This window comes from Adiantum capillus-veneris, chromosome 24 (genome assembly GCF_014529385.1).
Source record: "Adiantum capillus-veneris isolate H3 chromosome 24, ASM1452938v2, whole genome shotgun sequence".
Taxonomy (NCBI): domain Eukaryota; kingdom Viridiplantae; phylum Streptophyta; class Polypodiopsida; order Polypodiales; family Pteridaceae; genus Adiantum; species Adiantum capillus-veneris.
Window position 1 is genome coordinate 122,270,381 of NC_140954.1, and position 20,921 is coordinate 122,291,301.

At 42.8% G+C, this 20,921-nt stretch overlaps 1 protein-coding gene across 3 annotated transcripts in view; it reads left to right on the plus strand.

Annotated features, from left to right (window-relative positions):
- Positions 1 to 241: 241 nt before the first annotated feature.
- The window catches only part of LOC147427054 (Glucose-methanol-choline (GMC) oxidoreductase family protein), a 33,525-nt gene continuing 12,845 nt past the window's right edge, over positions 242 to 20,921 (plus strand). The window contains exons 1-7 of one of the 3 annotated variants that reach the window (XM_086498737.1): positions 242 to 400; positions 618 to 951; positions 1,109 to 1,419; positions 1,667 to 2,076; positions 4,536 to 4,805; positions 6,216 to 6,523; positions 7,203 to 7,491. In XM_086498737.1, the coding sequence (XP_086354863.1) occupies positions 322 to 400; positions 618 to 951; positions 1,109 to 1,419; positions 1,667 to 2,076; positions 4,536 to 4,805; positions 6,216 to 6,523; positions 7,203 to 7,245 (1,755 nt within the window). In that variant the 5' untranslated portion in view covers positions 242 to 321 and the 3' untranslated portion in view covers positions 7,246 to 7,491. Of the gene's footprint in view, positions 401 to 617; positions 952 to 1,108; positions 1,420 to 1,666; positions 2,077 to 4,535; positions 4,806 to 6,215; positions 6,524 to 7,202; positions 7,492 to 20,921 lie in introns of those variants that run through there. The other 2 variants (XM_086498739.1, XM_086498738.1) reach the window with 2 other exon arrangements.

Genomic DNA, 20,921 nt, shown 5'->3' on the forward strand with positions numbered 1-20,921 from the left:
GTAAAGGGCTCTCCCTTCCGCCGTATTATGTTAGTAAATAAAAGAGTTTTTGATTGTGTTTTGGAAGTTTAGGTGGGGGTTGAACTTCCACCGTCTAGTACCAGGATTAGAGTGTTGCTAATCTGGAAGAGAGTGAGAGAGAGAGAGAGGAGTGCAGGTGCAACTCGACGAAGTTAGGCAAGTGTGGATACAAGAAGCGCGAGCAGCAGGCAAGCAACCATCTTGACGTGAGCTGTGCACAGCAGGAAAAGAGCGTGAGTGCTTGGTCCTATAAATTGGAGATTCTGAGCAACATTTCTATTGTTAGCGTCAAGAGCTGCCATGGCTTCCCCGCCTGTCATCCTTCTTCTCGTTTCTCTCCTCTTTTGCATTGCCACGCAACGCTTATATGCGGAGCAAGGTACCATTTTATTTGAAGTCCCTTTTTCCACACATGATCAAGAACGTCTTGTGGATGTGTTTTTGTGTGTGTGTGTGTGTGTGTGTGTGTGTGTGTGTGAGAGAGAGAGAGAGAGGGTTTACCTTTGATGTGCATGTGTATGGAATGTTCAATCCATTCTTTATAAATAGAGATGGAAGGTGACAACGTGTTGTAACCTTAGAAGCTTGTTGTGCAGCACCTAACTATACATTTGTGAAGGAGGCAAGTGAGGTGAGTCCCTTGCAAGGAAGGTTTGATTACATAATTGTGGGCGGGGGGACGGCCGGGTGTCCCTTGGCAGCCACTCTGTCAAGCAGATATCGAGTGTTAGTGTTGGAGAGGGGCGGTGTGCCCTATGGAAACTCCAATATCACACGCTTGGAGAACTTCCCACGCACCATTGCCGATGATCGCCCCGACTCACCTGCCCAGCGCTTCGTCTCCACTGATGGTGTCATTAGCTCCCGAGCCCGAGTCCTTGGTGGGAGCAGTTGCCTCAATGCTGGCTTCTATTCTCGAGCTAGCCCTGAGTAAGCAAAGCATGTGTCTATGTATGCGCAGGTGCTCACACACACGCACACAGATACACACACATGGGAGAGAGGGACCATGTGTCATCAGCTTTTGAGACTAGAATATATTTTTATTGTATTAATGTGTCTCATGCTTTATCTTTACTTCAAATAGATATGTGGCACACCTTGGATGGAATGGAACACTTGTGAATGAGTCATACCCCTGGGTGGAGGCAGTAGTTGCCAATGTGCCTATTGTGCAACAATGGCAAAGCGGTGTTCGAAATGGGCTTCTTGAAGTTGGCATATTGCCTTACAACGGTCAAACATTCGACCACATCGTAGGTACTAAGGTGGGTGGCTCCATTTTTGATGCAGAGGGTAATCGCCACACCGCAGCAGACCTCCTTGAGTATGCTAATCCCGACAATATAACTGTCCTCCTCCATGCCAATGTGCATCGTGTCCTTTTCCGCACAAGGGGTAAGTTTGTAAAAGGGTAGCATGTTGCTTGAAATAGGTCTTTTAGATATCTTTGGCTGGTGGATATTTATCCTCTCTTTCTTTCCCTCCCTCTCATAATCTTGGTTGTGAAAGCGCGCATGCACACTTATATGTGTGTTTGTGCACGCACACAAACACACACAAACATGCATAGACAAAAGTTCTAGAGCACACATCACATGCCAATGCTTTGATAACATGGAGTAGTTTGTGTCTTCTTTTACAGGTAGAAATCAACCGTTAGCATATGGGGTAGCATACACAGATAACACGGGATCAACACATAGAGCTTATTTGGAGAGAAACACTCGGCAAAGTGAGATAATCTTATGTGCAGGGGCCTTGGGAACTCCACAATTGATGATGCTGAGCGGCATTGGACCAGCAGAGCACCTTCGCTCATTTAACATCTCCGTGTTGGTCGATAATCCAGGCGTAGGTGCTGGAATGGCCGATAACCCCATGAATGCCATCTTTGTGCCCTCCCCCACCCCTGTTGAAACCGACCTCATCCAAGTCGTGGGAATCACCCCTTTTGGTAGCTTCATTGAGGCAGCAAGTGGTCTAAGTGGCTATGCGGGTGCAACCTCCAATTCTGATGATTTTGAACCTTACCTTGGTATCATGTCTCCCCAGGTTCTCTCTCTATCTCTAAGAGAGAGAGAGAGAGAGAGAGAGAGAGAGAGAGAAATGAAATGTTATATTAACGTCTTCAAAAGGCCTTAGTGACCTATGAGACCAGAAAGTGACAATGCGGTGTATCTGATACAAAGTCAGATTAACAAAATAAATTAAACTAGGATAACAAAATATAAATACTGCGGAATCCTAAACTAAGCTGATAGGTGTGAAAGGTGAAAGGCGTGAAATGTGTGAATTAAGCAGTACAATTTGTAGACAATATGGGAGGGAAGTAGAGATCCATCTTCATAGAGATCCATCCTCATCTACACTCTGGACGATGAAAAAGTATGGCTCGAATCCTTTGCTGTAGCCTCCTTCGAAACTGTGTGGCTCCTCTTCTCCATCGGGGTCGTCTAGGTCTCCCTAGCTCCAATGCTCGGTCTATGAGAATGCCAGTAGTGCGGGTAGACCTCTCCACTGTTGGCTGCTCCTTTGTCTGTTCTTTTGGGTGTACATATCTAGTGTAAAGAAATCTCTGAGAGAGAGAGAGAGAGATGACTAGGTTACAAAATTTACTAATGCTCACAAAACACAAATTATTCTAAATTTTCCAGGACATTGTCCTCTTCAAGTCATCAACCTTGAGATAAATGGGAGGTAAACAAGGGTGACTACAAAACAGAAGTATGTATAACAACAGTCCCGCTAACAGATTCGGAGACTGCAGTTTAACATATTAAGGTTATCCTTACTTTAAAAGAAAGAAGCCTTACTATAAAACTGCCAATTCTCTATAGAGGGATACATAACACCTCAAATTTCCAAACTAGAGTGGATAAGCACTTTTGGATGGTAGTGTCTGACAAATGCTGTTATGCTTGATTGCATCATTGGCGAAGGCGAGGATAGCATTAAGATTCTAAATTAGTGCGGATAATCGATTATGATTGTGAATTCTAAATTTGGGGGGTGGGGGTGGTGTAGCTCACCCTAGCATGTGGAACTCCCCTAAGCTAATAAGCCATTGTCAACACAGCTTCCAATCCATAAGAAGGTGAGGCTTCTGATAGCCTCCATGGAAAGTTGAAGATGCAAAGTAAAGCCATAAGAAATTTGACTGAAAAAAGTACACAACAAACAACAAGTTTGCATGTACAGATGGATATCTCCAAGCACGCACCCTAGGTATGACGACGTCTTGCCATGATGCTGAGTTGCTAGGTCTCTCCCACTACCCAATTGTAGTCCCTCTCGATTCCGAGGGTCCCTATTGATGTCTCCAAGACATGCCTAGCTTTGTGCAGACACTTTTGAGTGCCATCCCTACTTCTAACTGCATCCTTGCATTGCACTTGTCCATGCTAGGTTAATTTTGAGAACCCAAAATCAAGGTGCTATGTTACATCATGTGGCCCAAGCTCAAAATATTCAGGCTTTGATTGTTGAGGGTGACCTACTTCACGGTGCTGTAAAATGGTCAAGACAACAACTTAGAGAGAGAGAGAGAGAGAGAGAGAGAGAGAGAGGAGAAGAAGAAGCGAATTTTTAATGTCGTGGGAAACTATCCCAAGAGACCTCAAAGATCTATCCGATGAGAGTTGAACTGAAGATGTGTATGAGAGAGAGAGAGAGAGAGAGAGAGAGAGAGAGAGAGAAGCTATTTGGTTTCTGAAGGGCGTTTCTCTGTGTCTTTTATACCAGCTCCATAAACCTTCCACATGCACTTTTTCATTCCCTCCTGGTTCCTATGGCCCGTTAGACTCTAGAGGGTCTATCGGTCTATCGGTAGGGCCTTAGATCAAAGTCAATCCTTGCAAAAACCGGCATTAGAGTGTGTTTATACCATGTTAAAATGTTTAAGGGCTCTCTCTCTCTCTCTCTCTCTCAAAATGAGCATAAAGGTGGAGTGGGCTCCGGCCCGCTGGCTCACTAGCTGACGTGGTGTACACTTTTTAGCTGGCCACTTGCCGAGAAAGCTCATTGCCTACCTCTTCTAGCCAGCTGGCACAAAATTGGTCGGCCCAATGAATGCATTGCAACGCAGCTCTTCTTGTCCTTTTCTGGTTCTCCTGCCAACGATGGTGTGTTCTCTTCCTCGTGTTCTCTGGCTGGGCTGTTCATGTGCTCACTCACCTCGATTTCAGCCGACCAGCAGGTAGCTTCATCAGCTCGCCGATCCGGCGACCTTCCTCTCCATGTGCTAATGCTTGCTCTCTCTCTCTCTCTCTCTCTCTCTCTCTCTCTCTCTCACACACACACACACACACACACATATACACGTATTTTTAGAGAGAGAGCCCTTTACCATGTTAAAACTATGAGGAGGTCCTCTCTCTCTCTGTGTGTGTGTGTGTGTGAGAGAGAGAGAGAGAGAGAGAGAGAGAGAGAGAGAGGCGCGCACACACACACATGTTTTTTTGACACTCAACGTGGGCTCTTAATAAGATGATTTACAATGGTGGGCATGGCAGATAGGGCAACTGGCAACATACCCACCAGGGGAGCGGACACAGGAGAGGATAGCGGAAGCTGTGGCCCAACTCAAAGTGGCGGTAGCAGCAAACAACCCAGCGGCACTTGGAGGAGGCTTCATTCTGGAGAAGGTCTTCGGGCCCTTGTCCAATGGCAACCTTCGCCTGCTCACCACCAACGTTAGCGACAACCCTGCCGTCACCTTCAACTATTTTGCGGACCCTGCTGATCTGCAAGCTTGTGTGCAAGGCATCCAAACCATTGAGCAGGTCACTCCTTTTCTCCTCAAATCTTCCCATTTTATTACTCTTTCTTGATATGCGTGTGGAGAGAGAGAGAGAGTGAGAGAGAGAGATTTCATTATCATCCTTGAAGGTCAAATATCACATATGGAACCAAAAGAAACATATCAGGGCGTATACACATTGCCGCCTTGCTTGCCCTTCATTTTTGGGGGTGGGTAGGCATGTGTTACACACCGAGTGTTCTTTATTTAGCGATTCTAGCTCCTTCCCTTACGTTATTGGTTTGACGCTTCTATCTTGTGAGCTATCAACAAATCGATGTCCGCCCATCCTTGGACAGCGTCACTTTTCTGTAGCCAATAGCAGTGTGCAAGCAACCTCATATGGGGTGTGTGGAGCCGATAAGTGACTCTCGATGCTCATAAACTGTGGAAGTGAGCATCACAATAGAGAGTCCTTATTGTGGTTGGGAGAGGAATGTGTGTAGGGGAGAGAGCTCATGATTGAAAATGGGGGGGGGGGGGGGGGGGGGGGGGGAGGAGAGAGAGAGAGAGAGAGAGATCATCAAACTCAAAGTCCAAGCTTATTGAAAATTCCCAAACTTCCTAATTTGATTTTCTTGCTTGTCCTTTTTGAGATGCACCACAAAACTACCACCACCTATAGAATCATCAATAATCCTTCAAAGCTATATAGAAAAATCATAAAAATGGCATCATAGTAGATTCCTATAAACAGAGTCAATAATATCATTGTTAGTGCAATTGAAAAGAAAAAAACTAAGAAAAAGAATTGTGTTTCAAACATTCTTGGGGGCTTGGGGGATATCTTTTTTGCTGAAAATATATCCTTGATACTAGAGTACTCCAAATGTATAAAAAGACCTTGAGATCCTCAGTCTTCTCTACAAGAAGTTTTAATTGAGTTTTATTGAAGAGAGACTTCATATTGGGTGAGAGAATGCAATGCTTGTGTTAATTAAGTGATATGGTCTGTGCATCAAATTTTTTCAAGGCCACCAAAGGAGAAATTACCCATTTTCATAGGTTTCTCTATTGAGATCTGCCCATACTATGTGTAAATTTTATAGGATATAGCTAAAATCTTAAATCTTGGAAGCTATTTTAAGCATATAGCTTTCTTAATTACAATCTTTTTCCCTCAAAATTGTAATATCAAATCTCTTTTTCCCTCTAAATTTTTTAATATCAAATCTAAAATGTCTCATCATTATGCTAGTGCCATTTTTGATAAAGTCTCTCCTTGTTGTAAGAGTCCCACAAGGAGGCAACATGAGAGAGAGAGAGAGACAGAGAGAGAGAGAGAGATTATGAGGAGTTAATTAAAGTTGGGGATCCATGGAGTTGTAAAGGTGCCTTGCAATTTGAAAAATGGCCTATTTGTATGATAATACTCGATTTATGGATAAAGCAGGTTATAAATTCTGGATCATTCACAGATTTTCGATACCCACAAACTTCCACTGCGTTTCTTCTTAATCTCACTAGCAGTTTACCAATCAATTATATTCCAAAACACACTAATGATTCCACTTCTCTTGAGCAATTTTGTCGTGACACGGTTACAACTATTTGGCATTACCATGGTGGCTCCCAAGTAGGCCGTGTTGTTTCACCAACCTACCATGTACTTGGAGTTGATGCTCTTCGAATCATCGATGGATCCACATGGAATTTCTCCCCCGGCACCAATCCTCAAGCCACGGTTATGATGCTCGGCAGGTATCACAAATAGAATTTACACATATGTACACACTGAAGCACATGTGGATTGGGAAAGTAACAACCAATAGTATTTACACAAAATAAGCTAAATTTATATTTGTAGTTAAATCACATTTATTAAAACAACATACAAACCGTATAGCTTGCACCGCTTCAATTGCATTCGCATGCACACAACCATATATAGCTTGCACACATATCATTTGCGTATATTGTGCAAATGCATGAATACACACACACATGGACACACCGGCTTAAACACCCATGGAGACAAACACAGTGTGAAATTAATGCATCAATGTCATCGTACTAGCATATGGAGATTGGAGTACATGTTGGTAAGTGTGTAGTAGCTACATTTTGAGCAACATTTTAAGGATTTTTAATGGCTATATGATGATTATAAGGTAAATCAAAATTCAAACTCCATCCATTTGGATTTGTAAACCATATTCTATAGTCATCGCCTTCAATTAAACGCTTTAGGTTGTTTCATTTTTCACATTATAGTCATGGTGATTACTAAAAATGGCCTATATGTGATTTTAAAAAAGGATTGTATTTACCATTAAAAAAATCAACTAACCAGCTTCATAAACTTAAAGTTGAACCTCATCAATTTTGATTAAGAAAAGTTTAGATCAGTAGCTTAAAATCATGACTATTTTTGTGATAGGTACATGGGGGTCGAAATACTAAGGGAACGAGAACAAAGTTGAATGGAGCATTTTTGTTGTGCAATCGAGTCAATACTGCGATGCTCTTGATGTCCAATCGTTTTGAATCAGCTTTAGAGCTTACATAAATTTGTTATAGCTCACATTCCAATGCATCTCCATCAATTCATCTAGGACACTCGTATAAAATGAAAATTCTTAAGACACTCTAGACATTTCAATAAATATGGTTGTAACTTGCCCAAAAATGCATGAAAATGGTAATAAAAGCTGAAGTTCAATCAACAATCCAATGGATGTCTATATTCATCATCCCTTCACTTAATAGCAATCAAGTATGTGATCCAAAGTTCAAGAAAAGTCAACTCCAAATCCATACCTAAGTTCTATTTAACATTTTTCCAAAAACAAATTGAACTTATTTTTCCTATTTTTACACCATTTTCTTGAAATCTAAACAGAAGGTTTCCTTTTCCTCTTGCTCCCAACCAGCATTCTTGAATCTTAAAGCGACACAATTTTCATCAGTGCCATTTCCCAAACACTAATGTGATCTCCCTTCTAACATCTCTTTGTCTATGTGTGCATGCACATGCCACACACAGATCACATGTGCATGCTTGCAGGCACATATATATCTTAACTCCCCATTTTGGGGATCCAATAAAAGCATAGTAGGAAATGTGGAAAAAATGTTTGATTGACTACCAATGCTTAGTAATTGGGCTATGCACTAATAAACTCAGTATTGAGATGGCATACTAAAACTTTGGCCTCTGAATGCATATATAGATGAGACATCCAACAATTTCTATGAAAGAGAAACAGTTTCAATGCGAAGTGTTAGTATCTTCATTTAAACTTTTGATGAGTATGCTCCACTCTCACTGTATTTATGTCTTTCTCTCAACCTTGAATGCAATTTTGGTGAATCCCTTTAGTTTTCAACACCTCTACAAGGATACATTCTTCAATGACAATATCACCTAAAAGGTATAAGAGAAAGCAATCAATAGACATACCCAGATATTGGCCCCCTAAAATGAGTAGGTACAAGAAGGCACTCAAACAAAACAAGAGTGCAATACAATATGTGGATACAAGTCTACCATGACATAAGAGGTGGCACCTTCCTCTTCTTTAACATGGATGACCTTCCTTTTTTCTTTGACTTATTTTGAAGCTTTATGTTATTCTTGCAATAGCATCTACAACTAGGGAAATCCTTTTTGATAAAAATCTTTGCTTTGATCTCACAACGTTTGCCACCTTTCTTGACTTTATATTTTGAAATAGCAAAAGCTTCCAAATCTTTGGGACCCAATCTTCTTGTTGATCTTTCTTTCCTCTTCATGCAATGCTTTGGTAACTTCTTCCAATCTTGGAATAAATATTTCTCCTTGTAGAATGCCACAATTTGATTATGCTCCTATGATAATGCACTGAATAGGATTGTAACCTTGTCTTCATCTTCAAATTGGGCTTGGTTGGACAGAAGTTGAACAAAAGATGAGTGCATAAGCTCTTAGTCCTGTTTACAAGGCTTGAAGAGGTCTTCACATTTTTTGGTGCTAATTTTGTAAAAAGTCTATCGCTAGTGAAAGGCAGGGGCTACAACATCCTCATCTCCACCCATCCATACTCTTATAAAGGCAATCCGGTCCTTCATTAGGAGACCCCTTGACAATGCATGCATAGCCAACACTTTGCTAGGGTTGTGCCCTCCTAGTCCTATCCTTGGCCTAACATTACTCCCCCTTGGAGAAGCATTTTTTTCCTTGAAAACAAAAGTGGTGAATTTCTTTTTAAGAGCACTAATGTTTTTCCACTTGAACTATACGAGGATAGGCGAGAATATGTTTGAGTGGGAGGTTCAATGAAACCAACAAGAACATCTTGATTGAAAACATTGTTATCCCTTACTATGTAGCATGTGTATAAACGATGTCCATAACAATTGGATGAATACGCGAGTGTATAGACCAAACCTCTTCTTGAATTTTGGGGAAAGTAATTGCCAATGTTTCTCATCAGCATACTTCTTATATCTATTATGTGCATGTCAAACATTTTGACATGATCAAATGACAAAAAATTCATATCGTTCTAGATAAAGTCCTTGACTTGTTTGTAGCCAACCCCACCATTATGTGCATGTCAAACATTTTGACATGATCAAATGACAAAAAATTCATATCGTTCTAGATAAAGTCCTTGACTTGGTTGTAGCCAACCCCACCATAAGTTGTGATCTAGGTTGAAAGACGTACATAAGCATAAAGGGAACAAACCTAGTCATAATATGCTTTGCACTATTATAAGCAAACTTCAAAATAGAGAGATATTCTTCCCAATTGGATTTGTTCATGTTAACATATTCTTGTATCATTACCTCTAGCACTTGGTTAACCCTTTTGAGTCTCTGAATGATAAACAATATTAATAACGAGGTGACTTTAACAATAGCCCTCCCAAAGTGATTGTTAAACGTGGGCGTAGGATCACTCGCAAATTATTATAGGAAATCCATATAACCTATGCAGAGTGGTTGTAAATAACACATTGTCTAGAGTTTTTACGGTGGAATTGGTTAGAATAAACTTTCAAGTTTAGTCAACCTCGCTACAATCACCCATATTGAGTCATGTTCTCGTATGGTGATTGGTAGATCTACCATAAAATTCACATAGTTACTGCACTTATTGTGTTGAAAAAGCTTCATAAGCAGCCAAATACATGAATTTGCATGCCACTAAACACAAGGGCCCATAACACCTATTGTGCAAATATTAGCAAAAACTTATATGAACCATTTCCGTTTTTGGAACGGTTTATTCTCGTAGCTTACATGAAACTTGAGGGAGTAGATGTATAAATATCTCTTGTAAAAAGAATTAAATACTTCCCTCCTTGCACCATAGTGATTAGAATGTGATCATAAACCACATTTAGGTATAGATAATGAAACATTTTCATTGACACAACATACCCTTACTATACATAGAATAGGCATGAAAAATTACAGCCTAAATAGTCAAAACAACCATCCATTAATGTTGTTTAATAGTACTTGTTATAGTGGCAAGTATCATACAATTTTTGGCCACTGAAACTGGTCTCGATACGACATGCTTGAAATAGTTTATTAAACACATTTGACTAGAACATATGGACTTTTTTGCGACATATAATTAAGAAAAAGATGCCAATGTCAGTTCTAAAGACTCATATTCTCCACATGTAGAATATATATCATATAATAATCTCAGGAAAAATGACACTTATCAAGTATAAGTAGTATTTGTGTGTGAAGATAATCGAAAACGCTTAGCTACAGGAGAGACAACCCCCATAAACCTTGTCACACACTAGCTAAACTGAACTCCATGATCTCTTAGACCATGTTGTACACCTTGGATCGAACAAAACGTGCTAAAAATGATCCTTACCATGTAGGTTTAAAGCCATCTTAAGAGAGATGACCACTAAAATGTGGATCCTTAATTCCATCCTAGGAAAATAAATGAGAGGGTGTACCGGCAAGTACACTAACCCCTAGCTTGATCATAACTACTTTAACTTTGGAGCATCAACCATGTGAGTACATTTATTGGTACAATAGGTGTATTTTGTGGTGTTCCATCGATAATCTCAATAGATTTTAATGGTGTGATCTTTGGTACATTTGGATTATTAGAATATTGGGCATTCAATTGATCTATGCCACAGTGATGATTACACATAAGTATTGGCATTTTCAAGCTACAGAAAGGAAATCTTTGGATACTGTAACAGACATTCGATTTGCCATTTCGTAATTTGGCAGCCTTGTGGAAGAAAGACCTAAATACATGGCAAGTCAAAAACTCTCACTACAAAAGCAAACAACTGTAGTATTGTCTTCAACAAGCTACTTTAACTAATGGATAAGTGATCACAAGGGCTTGTGGTGCTCAACAGCTGTAGGGATTGGTAATTTTGAGGAACAGAACCTTTGATCCCCCTAGCTAGCCTCAAACCCCCCCCCCCCTCCCCCTCTCTCTCTCTCTCTCTCTCTCTCTCACACACACACACACACACACACACACACCCTCACCCCTCATCCCTACCCAACCCCTGCCTTTTCCTTGCCCCTACCCACCCCCTCCCCTTCGATCTCCCCTAACTACCCCCTCTACTCCACCCCTCGCCTTAGCCACTACCTCCCTTCATCTCGCCCTTACCCACCCCCTCCCTTCCTCTTGTCCCTACCACCCCCTCCCGTTCGCTCGCCCCTAACTACCCCCATCTACTCTACCCCTTGCCTTACCCACTCCCTCCCTTCATCTCGACCCTACCCACCCCCCTCTCATCACCTCCTCCCTACCCACCCCGTCCCCTTTGCCTCGTCCCTACCTACCCCCCTCGCCTTACCTACTCCCTCCCATCATCTTGCCCCTACGCACCCCCCTCTCATCAACCTCATCCCTACCCACCCTCTCCCTTCCTCTCGCCCCTAACCACCCCCCTCTCCTCACCCTCGTCCCTACCCACCCACTCCCTTCCTCTCACCACTACCCACCCCCTCCCCTTCTCTCACCCCTACCTACCCCCCTCTTCTCACCCCCTGCTCTTACCTACCCCTCTCTCCTCACCCCTACCATGTTAGAGTTTTGGCATTCTCAAGTGAATTGCCCAATGTGATCCCATTATTTATTTTGTCTTTTAGGTATTTATTTTACTTATTTGTTAAAGGCTGGGTAGGGCAATTTACTGAGGTTTCTATGTAAGCAACCCCTTGCCTCCATTGTATACACATTCAATTATTCATTGCCAAGGTTGATTAGTTCATGACTCTCTCTCTCTCTCTCTCTCTCTCTCTCTCTCTCTCTCTCTCTCTCTCTCTCTCTCTCTCTCTCTCATGCTCACTCCCCTTGGTCTTTACGCTTCCGCATCGTCAACTTTGACGTGGTATCAGAGCACTTGGTGTAGCTTGGTGATTGAAGCACCTTGGCGTGGAGGAGCACCCCCTTGAGAAGAGAAGAACACACCTTCATTGCTGACGTTTCATTCCTACCCTTGTTGATGCACTTTTTTGCCTCTGGTGTTTTAAAACGCAGTACAAAGCGGCACCGATCTTTCCTCTGTTGCTCGCTTGGTAGCATTTACAACTGCTTGACCGGATGTGTGGTCCCTACAAGCGTTATCAATTTTCAAAACATTGTTCAAACGCTTGGTAGCATTTGCAGTTGCTTAATCGAACATGTGGTCCCTGCAAGCGTATCAAAACATTGTCCGACAACCATTGGTGACTTAGCGGCAACTTGCTCTTCCTTGCCTACATCTTGAGACGCCTACTCGCATTCAAATGCCCGTCGAGATCCCCCAACCACCCATAGCATTTTAAAACGCATCCAAAAGCATCGACTCCCATAACTTTGACGTTGGCTCTTTCCCTCTGCAACCTAGCATTTTGAAATGTTGTTTTTGCAATGGGTGTGTTGGAGTGATTTTTGGGAGTCACCTCCTTGGGAAAAGTTTCGAGAAGTATTTGGGACTTGTGTGGGCACCCTTTGAGAGGTGTGAAAGAGGTTCAACCTGGAGTGAAGCATTGTGAAGCATTTGGGAGATGAAGAGAGGAAGTTTCCCGGAGCGTCTTGGGAGAAGAAGAGGTAGGAAATTGAAGTTGGAGAGAGGGATTGCAGGGGCCGGTGCCGAGCAGCTTGGGAATAGTAGAGAAGTGGAACTGCTTGCAAATTTTATAGCTTTGTTCGTGCAGCTGCCATTGGAGTGCGAGAAGGTTTCCTGAAATTCTAGATCTTGCAACTTCATCATGGCCCCCACTTGCTCAAGCACCTGTGACGACAACGACCAAAACCAACAAGTGGCTATGGATAGCATATCAACCATCCAGCTAGCGGCCTATGCATTGACACAGTTCTTCAGGAAATAAAAAATTGTTTGGCTTGAGAGTGTGAAGCCAAAATCAAATAGCCGAGTTCTCCAGAGGACAAAGGCAAAGGTCAGCTTGACAAGCATGGTAGTACTAGTACTCAATTAGTTGCCTTGGTACCCACAAGTACAACCACAATTGTTATGAATATGATTGGATACTTTGTTTGGCTTGGGAGTTTGAAGCCAAAGGAAAAAGCAGGAACTCACAAATAGACAAAGTCAAAGGCAAGCTAGACAAAGATTACAATCATAAAGATTTGACAGAGGAGATCGGCATGGCACATGTGGCAGCGGCCATGATGGCCTTGACATCTGATTTTTAGTCAAAGTGCAAGTGTCACCACTAGCTTCATCCACCAGAGAGAGACTTGTGAGTGGCAGAGAGGGAAAAATTGTGCTCCATATAATTAATTTGGACCCTTGTGTTGGAGTTCAAGTTATCGGTGTTTGGACCTATAGGTCGGAGTTCAATGCACATGCATCCGGCAAGGAACCAATCAGACGTATCTAAAATACTATGGATGAGTGTAAACCGATGACGGAGACCCGTCTGATGATGTTTTTACGGGACAAGTAGTGGAGTCAGCACCGGGCAAATATGAGGCTGGACGTTGGCTCAGTTAACATCCACGGATATCACATTGTTTTGAGTCAGGGACCGGGCTTATCGGTCCTATAGGGGATTGGGTGATCGTCGATGAGACGCGTACCACATATCTCAATTGACATTAACTTTTACTTTGATCGGCCAATATGGACGCCTATGTGTGAAGGGGCCAAACCCATGTAAAAGGCTCATTATGACCTAAATCCCTCATTCTGAGAGGTGCTTGCTAAAGAGAGTGCTCTTGTCTTATCTCCATCTGCTTCTCCATTGTGTGCTCACGGGAGTGTGTATGTGTGTGTGTGTGTGTGTGTGTGTGTGTGTGTGTGTGTGTGTGTGTGTGTGTGTGAGAGAGAGAGAGAGAGAGAGAGAGAGAGAGAGAGAGAGAGAGAGAGAGAGAGAGAGAGAGAGCGATTGAGCATTGCGACGGCATCGGCGATGGCAAGGCAGTTGAGCAGCGACGTCAGTGGGCTTCCTCTTCACGGCGGCACCATATTCCTGCACGACAAAAAGACAGAGGTGAGTGACACACCGTTGCATTCCTGAGCTTCCCCGTACACGAGTTGCGTGTTTGCAGCCTTAGTGGCTCACATGCAGCGCACAACAAGTCCCTGCGATATGACATTTTTGGCACCGATGTCGGGGAGGCGCTGTGCGTTTAGCTTGTGATGCAACTGTTTATTGTCCTTTTTATAGCTTTTTTAAAAATTTTAATGCTTTTTGCAAATTTGTTGTTTGGCTGAGGGAAGGTTAGGATTATGATTAGATCTGTTATTTTGCATCAGAGTTTTGCGTCTTTTGCATTTTTTTGTGTTTTACAATAAGTTTTTGCACGGTCTGTATTTTCAACATTATTCAAAATGTAAAATTTACTTAATTTGTAATTTATTACGTATGCTGCAATCCTCTGTATAAAATCTATAATTTGTTATTTTTCAATTTACAATTTATTGAATCTTTGAAGAATTTCAAAAAAAAAAAGCAATCTGAAGACGAAAATAATTTACAAAAAAACGCGCGTTAAAAGAAGGATCGGGATCATGATCATTCCCCAAGCCCAGGCCCAGGCGTCAGTCCTCAATCTTATGATATAGTATAGACTCAATACTATATATATAGTCTACTCCCCCAAGAGGAATGAGAGCATGTGGGATAAGTCCTCTTCCCTCCCCTTAACACTTGCACCCTTGGACTTCTTTGAGTCTTGTGCCCAACTAGTAAAAGACTATTTCAAGGATTTTGAGAGCATAAACTAACCAAATCTAGGGATGTAAAGCACGCCACGTCCCTCTGACCGAGACGCTCCTTTTGAGCTATCACATGCTATATTCCATAGCTTGGTTAAAAAAAAAGATGAAAAAATTCAAAAATTTAAGAGTAAAACCGGGTTGCAAACTCAGGGGGTTCGCCGTTCAATACCCCCTATATAACGTGCGTTCGCGGGGTATTAAAAAACACCTCTTTTAACATGTCTGAATGAATAAAATGATCCCTTATTTTATGATATTTTTTAAAATTGAATATAGAAACCACTTATTTTAATGTATCTCTGTTAGATTACCTAAATTTTTTTCATTTTAAAATCCCTCCTTTTGGACTCACCTTAGACATTAACATGATTATAGTGCACCCCCCAGGGTTGCAAAACACCCAAAAAACTAGGTGAACGGCCTTTACAGGCACTCACCAACACTTATAGGGTGCCAAGGTGACATGCACCTATGCTCTGGTTGTGTGCTAGAGCATGAGAATATAGAGAGTGCCTCTGCTTATACGGGCACCCATTATCCCTCCACATTAGGCTCTAGGCCATCAACGGGAACCGAGGGCAGTACTACTCAAGACCCCCACCTAGCAGCTAGTGACTCTTCCTCTGGCTCAGATGTGATGAAGGGATATCCTAAACAAAATCCTCAAATGTCAAGTCAAGACATGCATGCCTTTGCTCCATGGCACGGGTGTAGCGTGTTTAGCTGGTTAAAAGAGCTTTAGTCGAGCCATCCGTTCGGAGCCCACAACTAGTGAAGTGAACGAGGGCAATGTGGGGATATATTTGCCTTTCACTTCTCATGTAGATCCTGTACTCCCCAAGGGTGCCCATGTTGATATCCTACCTACTCCACTCATTAAAGACCCTACCGAGTCATCACCCCCTGAGGTTCTACTACCCGATGGTAAGAGTCTTGCCAAAGTGCAAGAGATTGAACGATATATGCAAGCAACAAGGGAGAGGAAAATTGAGAACCTATAAATGCTAGAACAAAGCTGAGCCATGAAAGGGAAGATCCCTCTAACAACAACCATGCTAGTCAAGCAATCGAGTGTAGCAGTCACGAAGGGTCAGGCGATGGGGAGCTATAATGCTTCCATTTCAAGGGGAACCTCTAGCACGCCAACCTTAGAGGGGATATTTCTCACAAAAAATTGAGAGTACGACCTACAAATTGAGATGTTGACCGATCTGTACACATGCTGCAATACCCTGTGGGTGGTTAGAGGTGGTACAATCCACGTTTGGGGCCACAAGTTTAGAGGAGCAGCAATGGATGACTTTGATTTTATCCATGGTGCCATCCAATTAGGGAGGCAAGACCAAGGAATTAACATTCCTTCGACGGGTCCTATGAGATTCTTGGATATGAGAAAGGTCAAATGACCAACCCTATCACAAATGGAGACTCCTTCAGTGAGTCCCATTGATCCTTCATATGTTGTTTTGCATGGAGTCTCGATACCCTCTGAACCCACAAGCAATAGTTTCACATTCCCAAATTTATCTCATCTTTCCCTCAAAGAATCTACGACCACTATGCTTGTCCCACCAAAAAGTACACCTTGGACCTCATTCGTGAGTAAAGCACCATTACATAGTAGCACAATGCCCACAACAATACCTACAAGTGTACATCAATCATATGTACCTATGGGCCCTCATACCCATGTAGCTCCCACAACCCCAATGGTTTCGACATCCTACACTCCACAACCACCCTATCCAAGTACTCATTCTAGTGGGGCCATACCATCTAGTATTAACAAGTCATATCCTATGTCCGCTATGCCTGGGGCCACACACATGAACTTTGGGCCACCACATGGCGAGTCTTAGAGATAATCGTGCCTCACAAAAGAATCATATATAAACAATAAGGGAACAACAATGGTGCTCATTTTGCTTTGGTCCACATAACACTAGTGAATGCCCTACATTTAGAGTAAAATTCAACGGGAATTGCAATGCATGTGGTAGGCACGGTCACCAAGCTAAGGATTGTATAATGTTCAAATGTGTGATGGCGAATAGACTACCCTTGGCCTAGACGGATTCACCTCAAGTTCTTGCATTGATGCCTGCCCCATTTGTTGAACAAATATCGTAACACATGTTTCCTAGAGCCTAGAATGTTGCTCTAGCTACACAGCTACTACGTCCAGTGCTAGGACTGTAACCCCCACATCCAAGAGTCACCCCTGTGAATCATATGGGTTGCGAGCCATCTAGTGCTTGTTTGGAAGGCTGTGAGGAAGATATAGACCCTAATATTTTCTATAGGATGGATGCATTTGAAGAGTGTCCACAATACTACATGGAGAACTACTAGGGACAAGTCAAACCTGTTTATCAAGTAGTTGCTCTTGTAGCAAGAGGTCAAAACATCAATACTACTAAGAGGCCACTTATTCAATGCTATGAGTGTGGAGGTCCACATCGTTTAGCTGACTATCCTATTAGACTACAAAAGAATGCCACACTAGTATATACCAATCAAGGGAGCACATCTACAATGCCGATACTCATGTGTAATTGATGTGGCATAGATCATTTGATTGCCCAATTTTCTAATAAACCGAATGCACCAAGGATCACACCATTGAATTTAATTGAGATTATTGAGGCGCCGTCACAAAGTACACCGGTGGTACCCGTAAATGTACTCACACGATCCATGCTCCAAAACCAAAATTATATTCTTGAAGAAAGAGACATGGCCTCAATCACCCAATCCAAGAAGAAGAAGAAAACACAAAGGAAGAGATCACAAACATTAGGAAAAAGTTGGACTCAATTTTGGGCTCTGTAAGAAACGCCAACTCAGCATAGAGAGAGGTAATCCTGAAAAATACAAAAGTAGTTTTTTGGAATTCTATTTCTCATAGTACATACGAAAAAATTTGCTCGATCACTTAAATGCATGCTCGTACAAAATGCTTTTCGAGAGGCCAACTTAAGTGTGCACCAAAATCCATGTCCGTGAATCTTAATGAGTGATGTGATGTGCGATGAGAGAAAACACATAAGAGACATTTTCAAAATACATAAAGAACACCATGGATGCATCTGGAACGTCCAAAACCTTAGGATAGCACTTTAAAACACTAAAATCCGATGTCTCTAGCTCAAGCTACCACCGTTTTAAGCCTAGGGCCTCATGGGGTCAGAACCAAGCGAATAGAGTCCCCCAAGACCCCTCATGGGCCTTTATTTGCTTAGTTCTGACTCCTTCACAGTCTTAAATAGTACCTATCAATCGCTATCAAGTACACCCGTTCGAATTTGAATTGCGAGTACCTCATAAAAAGGTGATTGATGTTGGGATCGGAGAGCACACACACAGAGAGCCAGCACGAAGAAGGAGATAGACGCAGTGTGTGGCGGGGCGGTACTCACACTACAATGTGTAGTTGTGAGTATAGTTATTATGAATGAGTAAATGAATGGCTGTACATGGGCGGCTGAACAACGGGCAGCCGGGCACACGGGCCTTTAACCCAACAATCTCCCACTTAAAGGGGGTGTGCCTTTAAAGTGGCCAAAGTACAACAAAAGAAGTCAAGCCATACCCATCAGCGATCTACAGTGTGCAAACCGCTGTGAGGCTAACGACTTCGTGAGTAGATCAGCAGGGTTATCGTCAGTGTGTACCTTGACAAGCTCTATGCGCTTGTCCTCTAGCACCTCTCGTATGAAGTGATACCTCACCTCAATGTGCTTTGTCTTCGCATGGAAGACAGGATTCCGTGCCAATGCTATGGCGCTCTGGCTATCACAATGTAGAATCGGAGCATCACAAGCCATACCAAGATCTCCCACTAGTCGTGAGAGCCATACGGCCTCCTTGGCAGCCTCAGTGGCAGCCATATATTCAGCCTCTGTAGTGCTCAAAGCAACGCATGGCTGTAAACGTGATGCCCACGAAACCGATCCACCTGCAACTGTGAACACATAGCCGCTAGTAGACTTCCTCGAGTCCACTGACCCTGCATAGTCTGAATCTGTATATCCGCAAACAGACATATCCTTCTCACCATAACATAGGGACAACTCTGAAGTCCCTCTCAAGTATCTGAGAATACCTCTCACTGCATCCCAATGACGCTTGCCCGGGTTAGACATGTACCTGCTAACCACACCAACTGCATGAGCAAGATCTGGACGCGTAGCCACCATGGCATACATCAAGGAACCAACAGCTGACGCATAGGAAATCTGAGACATCTCTGTAGTCTCCAAATCTGTCTGAGGGCAGTCATCATGGCTGAGTTTTACATATGGAGGCAACGGGGTACTAATGGCCTTCCCCCCTTCCATATGAAAACGCTCAAGCACCCTGTCAATGTACTCTTTCTGACTAAGAAAGAGCATCTTGCAAGAACGATCACGAGTGATCCGCATACCCAAAATATGACTGGCATCCCCAAGATCCTTCATGGAAAAGGTCTCATGTAGCCTATGTTTCAAGGCATCCACATCAGAAATACACTTCCCTGCGATCAGCATGTCATCCACATACAAAACCAAAACAATAAGACTACCATCTGCAGCCTTGCGAGTATAGAGGCATGGGTCCTCATAACTGCGTATATAACCCAATGAACTCATGAATGCATCAAACTTACGATACCATTCACGAGATGATTGCTTCAGCCCATACAAGGTCTTAAGAAGCCGGCATACCATCTTCTTTGAACCATGAATAACAAACCCACTTGGTTGCTCCATGTACAAATCCTCGTGCAAGTCCAGATGTAAGAAAGCTGTCTTTACATCCATTTGCTTCAACTCCATGTCTTCTGTAGCTACCAAGGCAAACAACATACGCAAAGTAAACATCTTCACCACTGGGGAGAAGATCTCGTCAAAATCAATGCCCTTCTGTTGCTTGAATCCTTTAGCCACAAGCCTTGCTTTGTACCTAGGCTTTGCATCCATTGAACACAATTTTATCTTGTAAACCCACTTGCATGGTAGTGCCTTCTTACCCTTTGGCAAAGGAGTAAGCTCCCACGTTTTATTTTGGATCAACGAATCCATCTCTGACTGCATAGCCTGCTCCCACTTGAGCTTGTCAACACTAGACATGGCCTCATCATAACATGATGGCTCCCCGCAATCAGTCAACAATACATAATCCATAGAAGGCACAAAACGCTGAGGCTGTCTTGCACGCCGCTCTGAATGCCTCAAAGACTGTGCAGGAGGTGCATCTGGCTGTCCCACATCTACATGATCTCCCAACAAGGGCTGATCTCCCACTTGAGGGTCAATGGGCTGCCCACGAGCAGCCATGGGACCATCATACCGATGACCATCCTCCTCAAATATCACACGCCGAACCTCAACCGTTCGCGGTGATGCTCTATACATAGAGTCCTCATGAAAAACAACACCATGGCTGCGCACAATCTTCCTGTCAATAGGATCCCACAATCGATAACCCATCTCACCAGAGCTACCATAACCCAAGAAGATACATCTCTTGCTCTTTGGATCCAATTTGCTGCGTTTTGCCTTAGGTACATGTACATAAGCTTCACAGCCAAAAACACGAAGGTGACCATACGAAGGTGGCAAACCTGTCCATACCTCTTCAGGCACTTTGAAGCCCAAAGGAACACTAGGTGAACGATTTATCAAATGCACAGAAGTGGCAACAGCTTCAGCCCAAAATCCATTTGACAAACCAGCCATAGAAAGCATACTACGGACTTTTTCCTGTATAGTCCTGTTCATGCGCTCTGCCACACCATTTTGAGGAGGTGTATAGGGAGCACTAAGCTCGCGCCGTATACCCTTCTCAACACATAATGTTGTGAAAGCATGAGACATAAATTCACCCCCATTGTCCGTACGTAAGCACTTCAACTTACAACCTGATTGGTTTTCAACAAGAGCCAACTA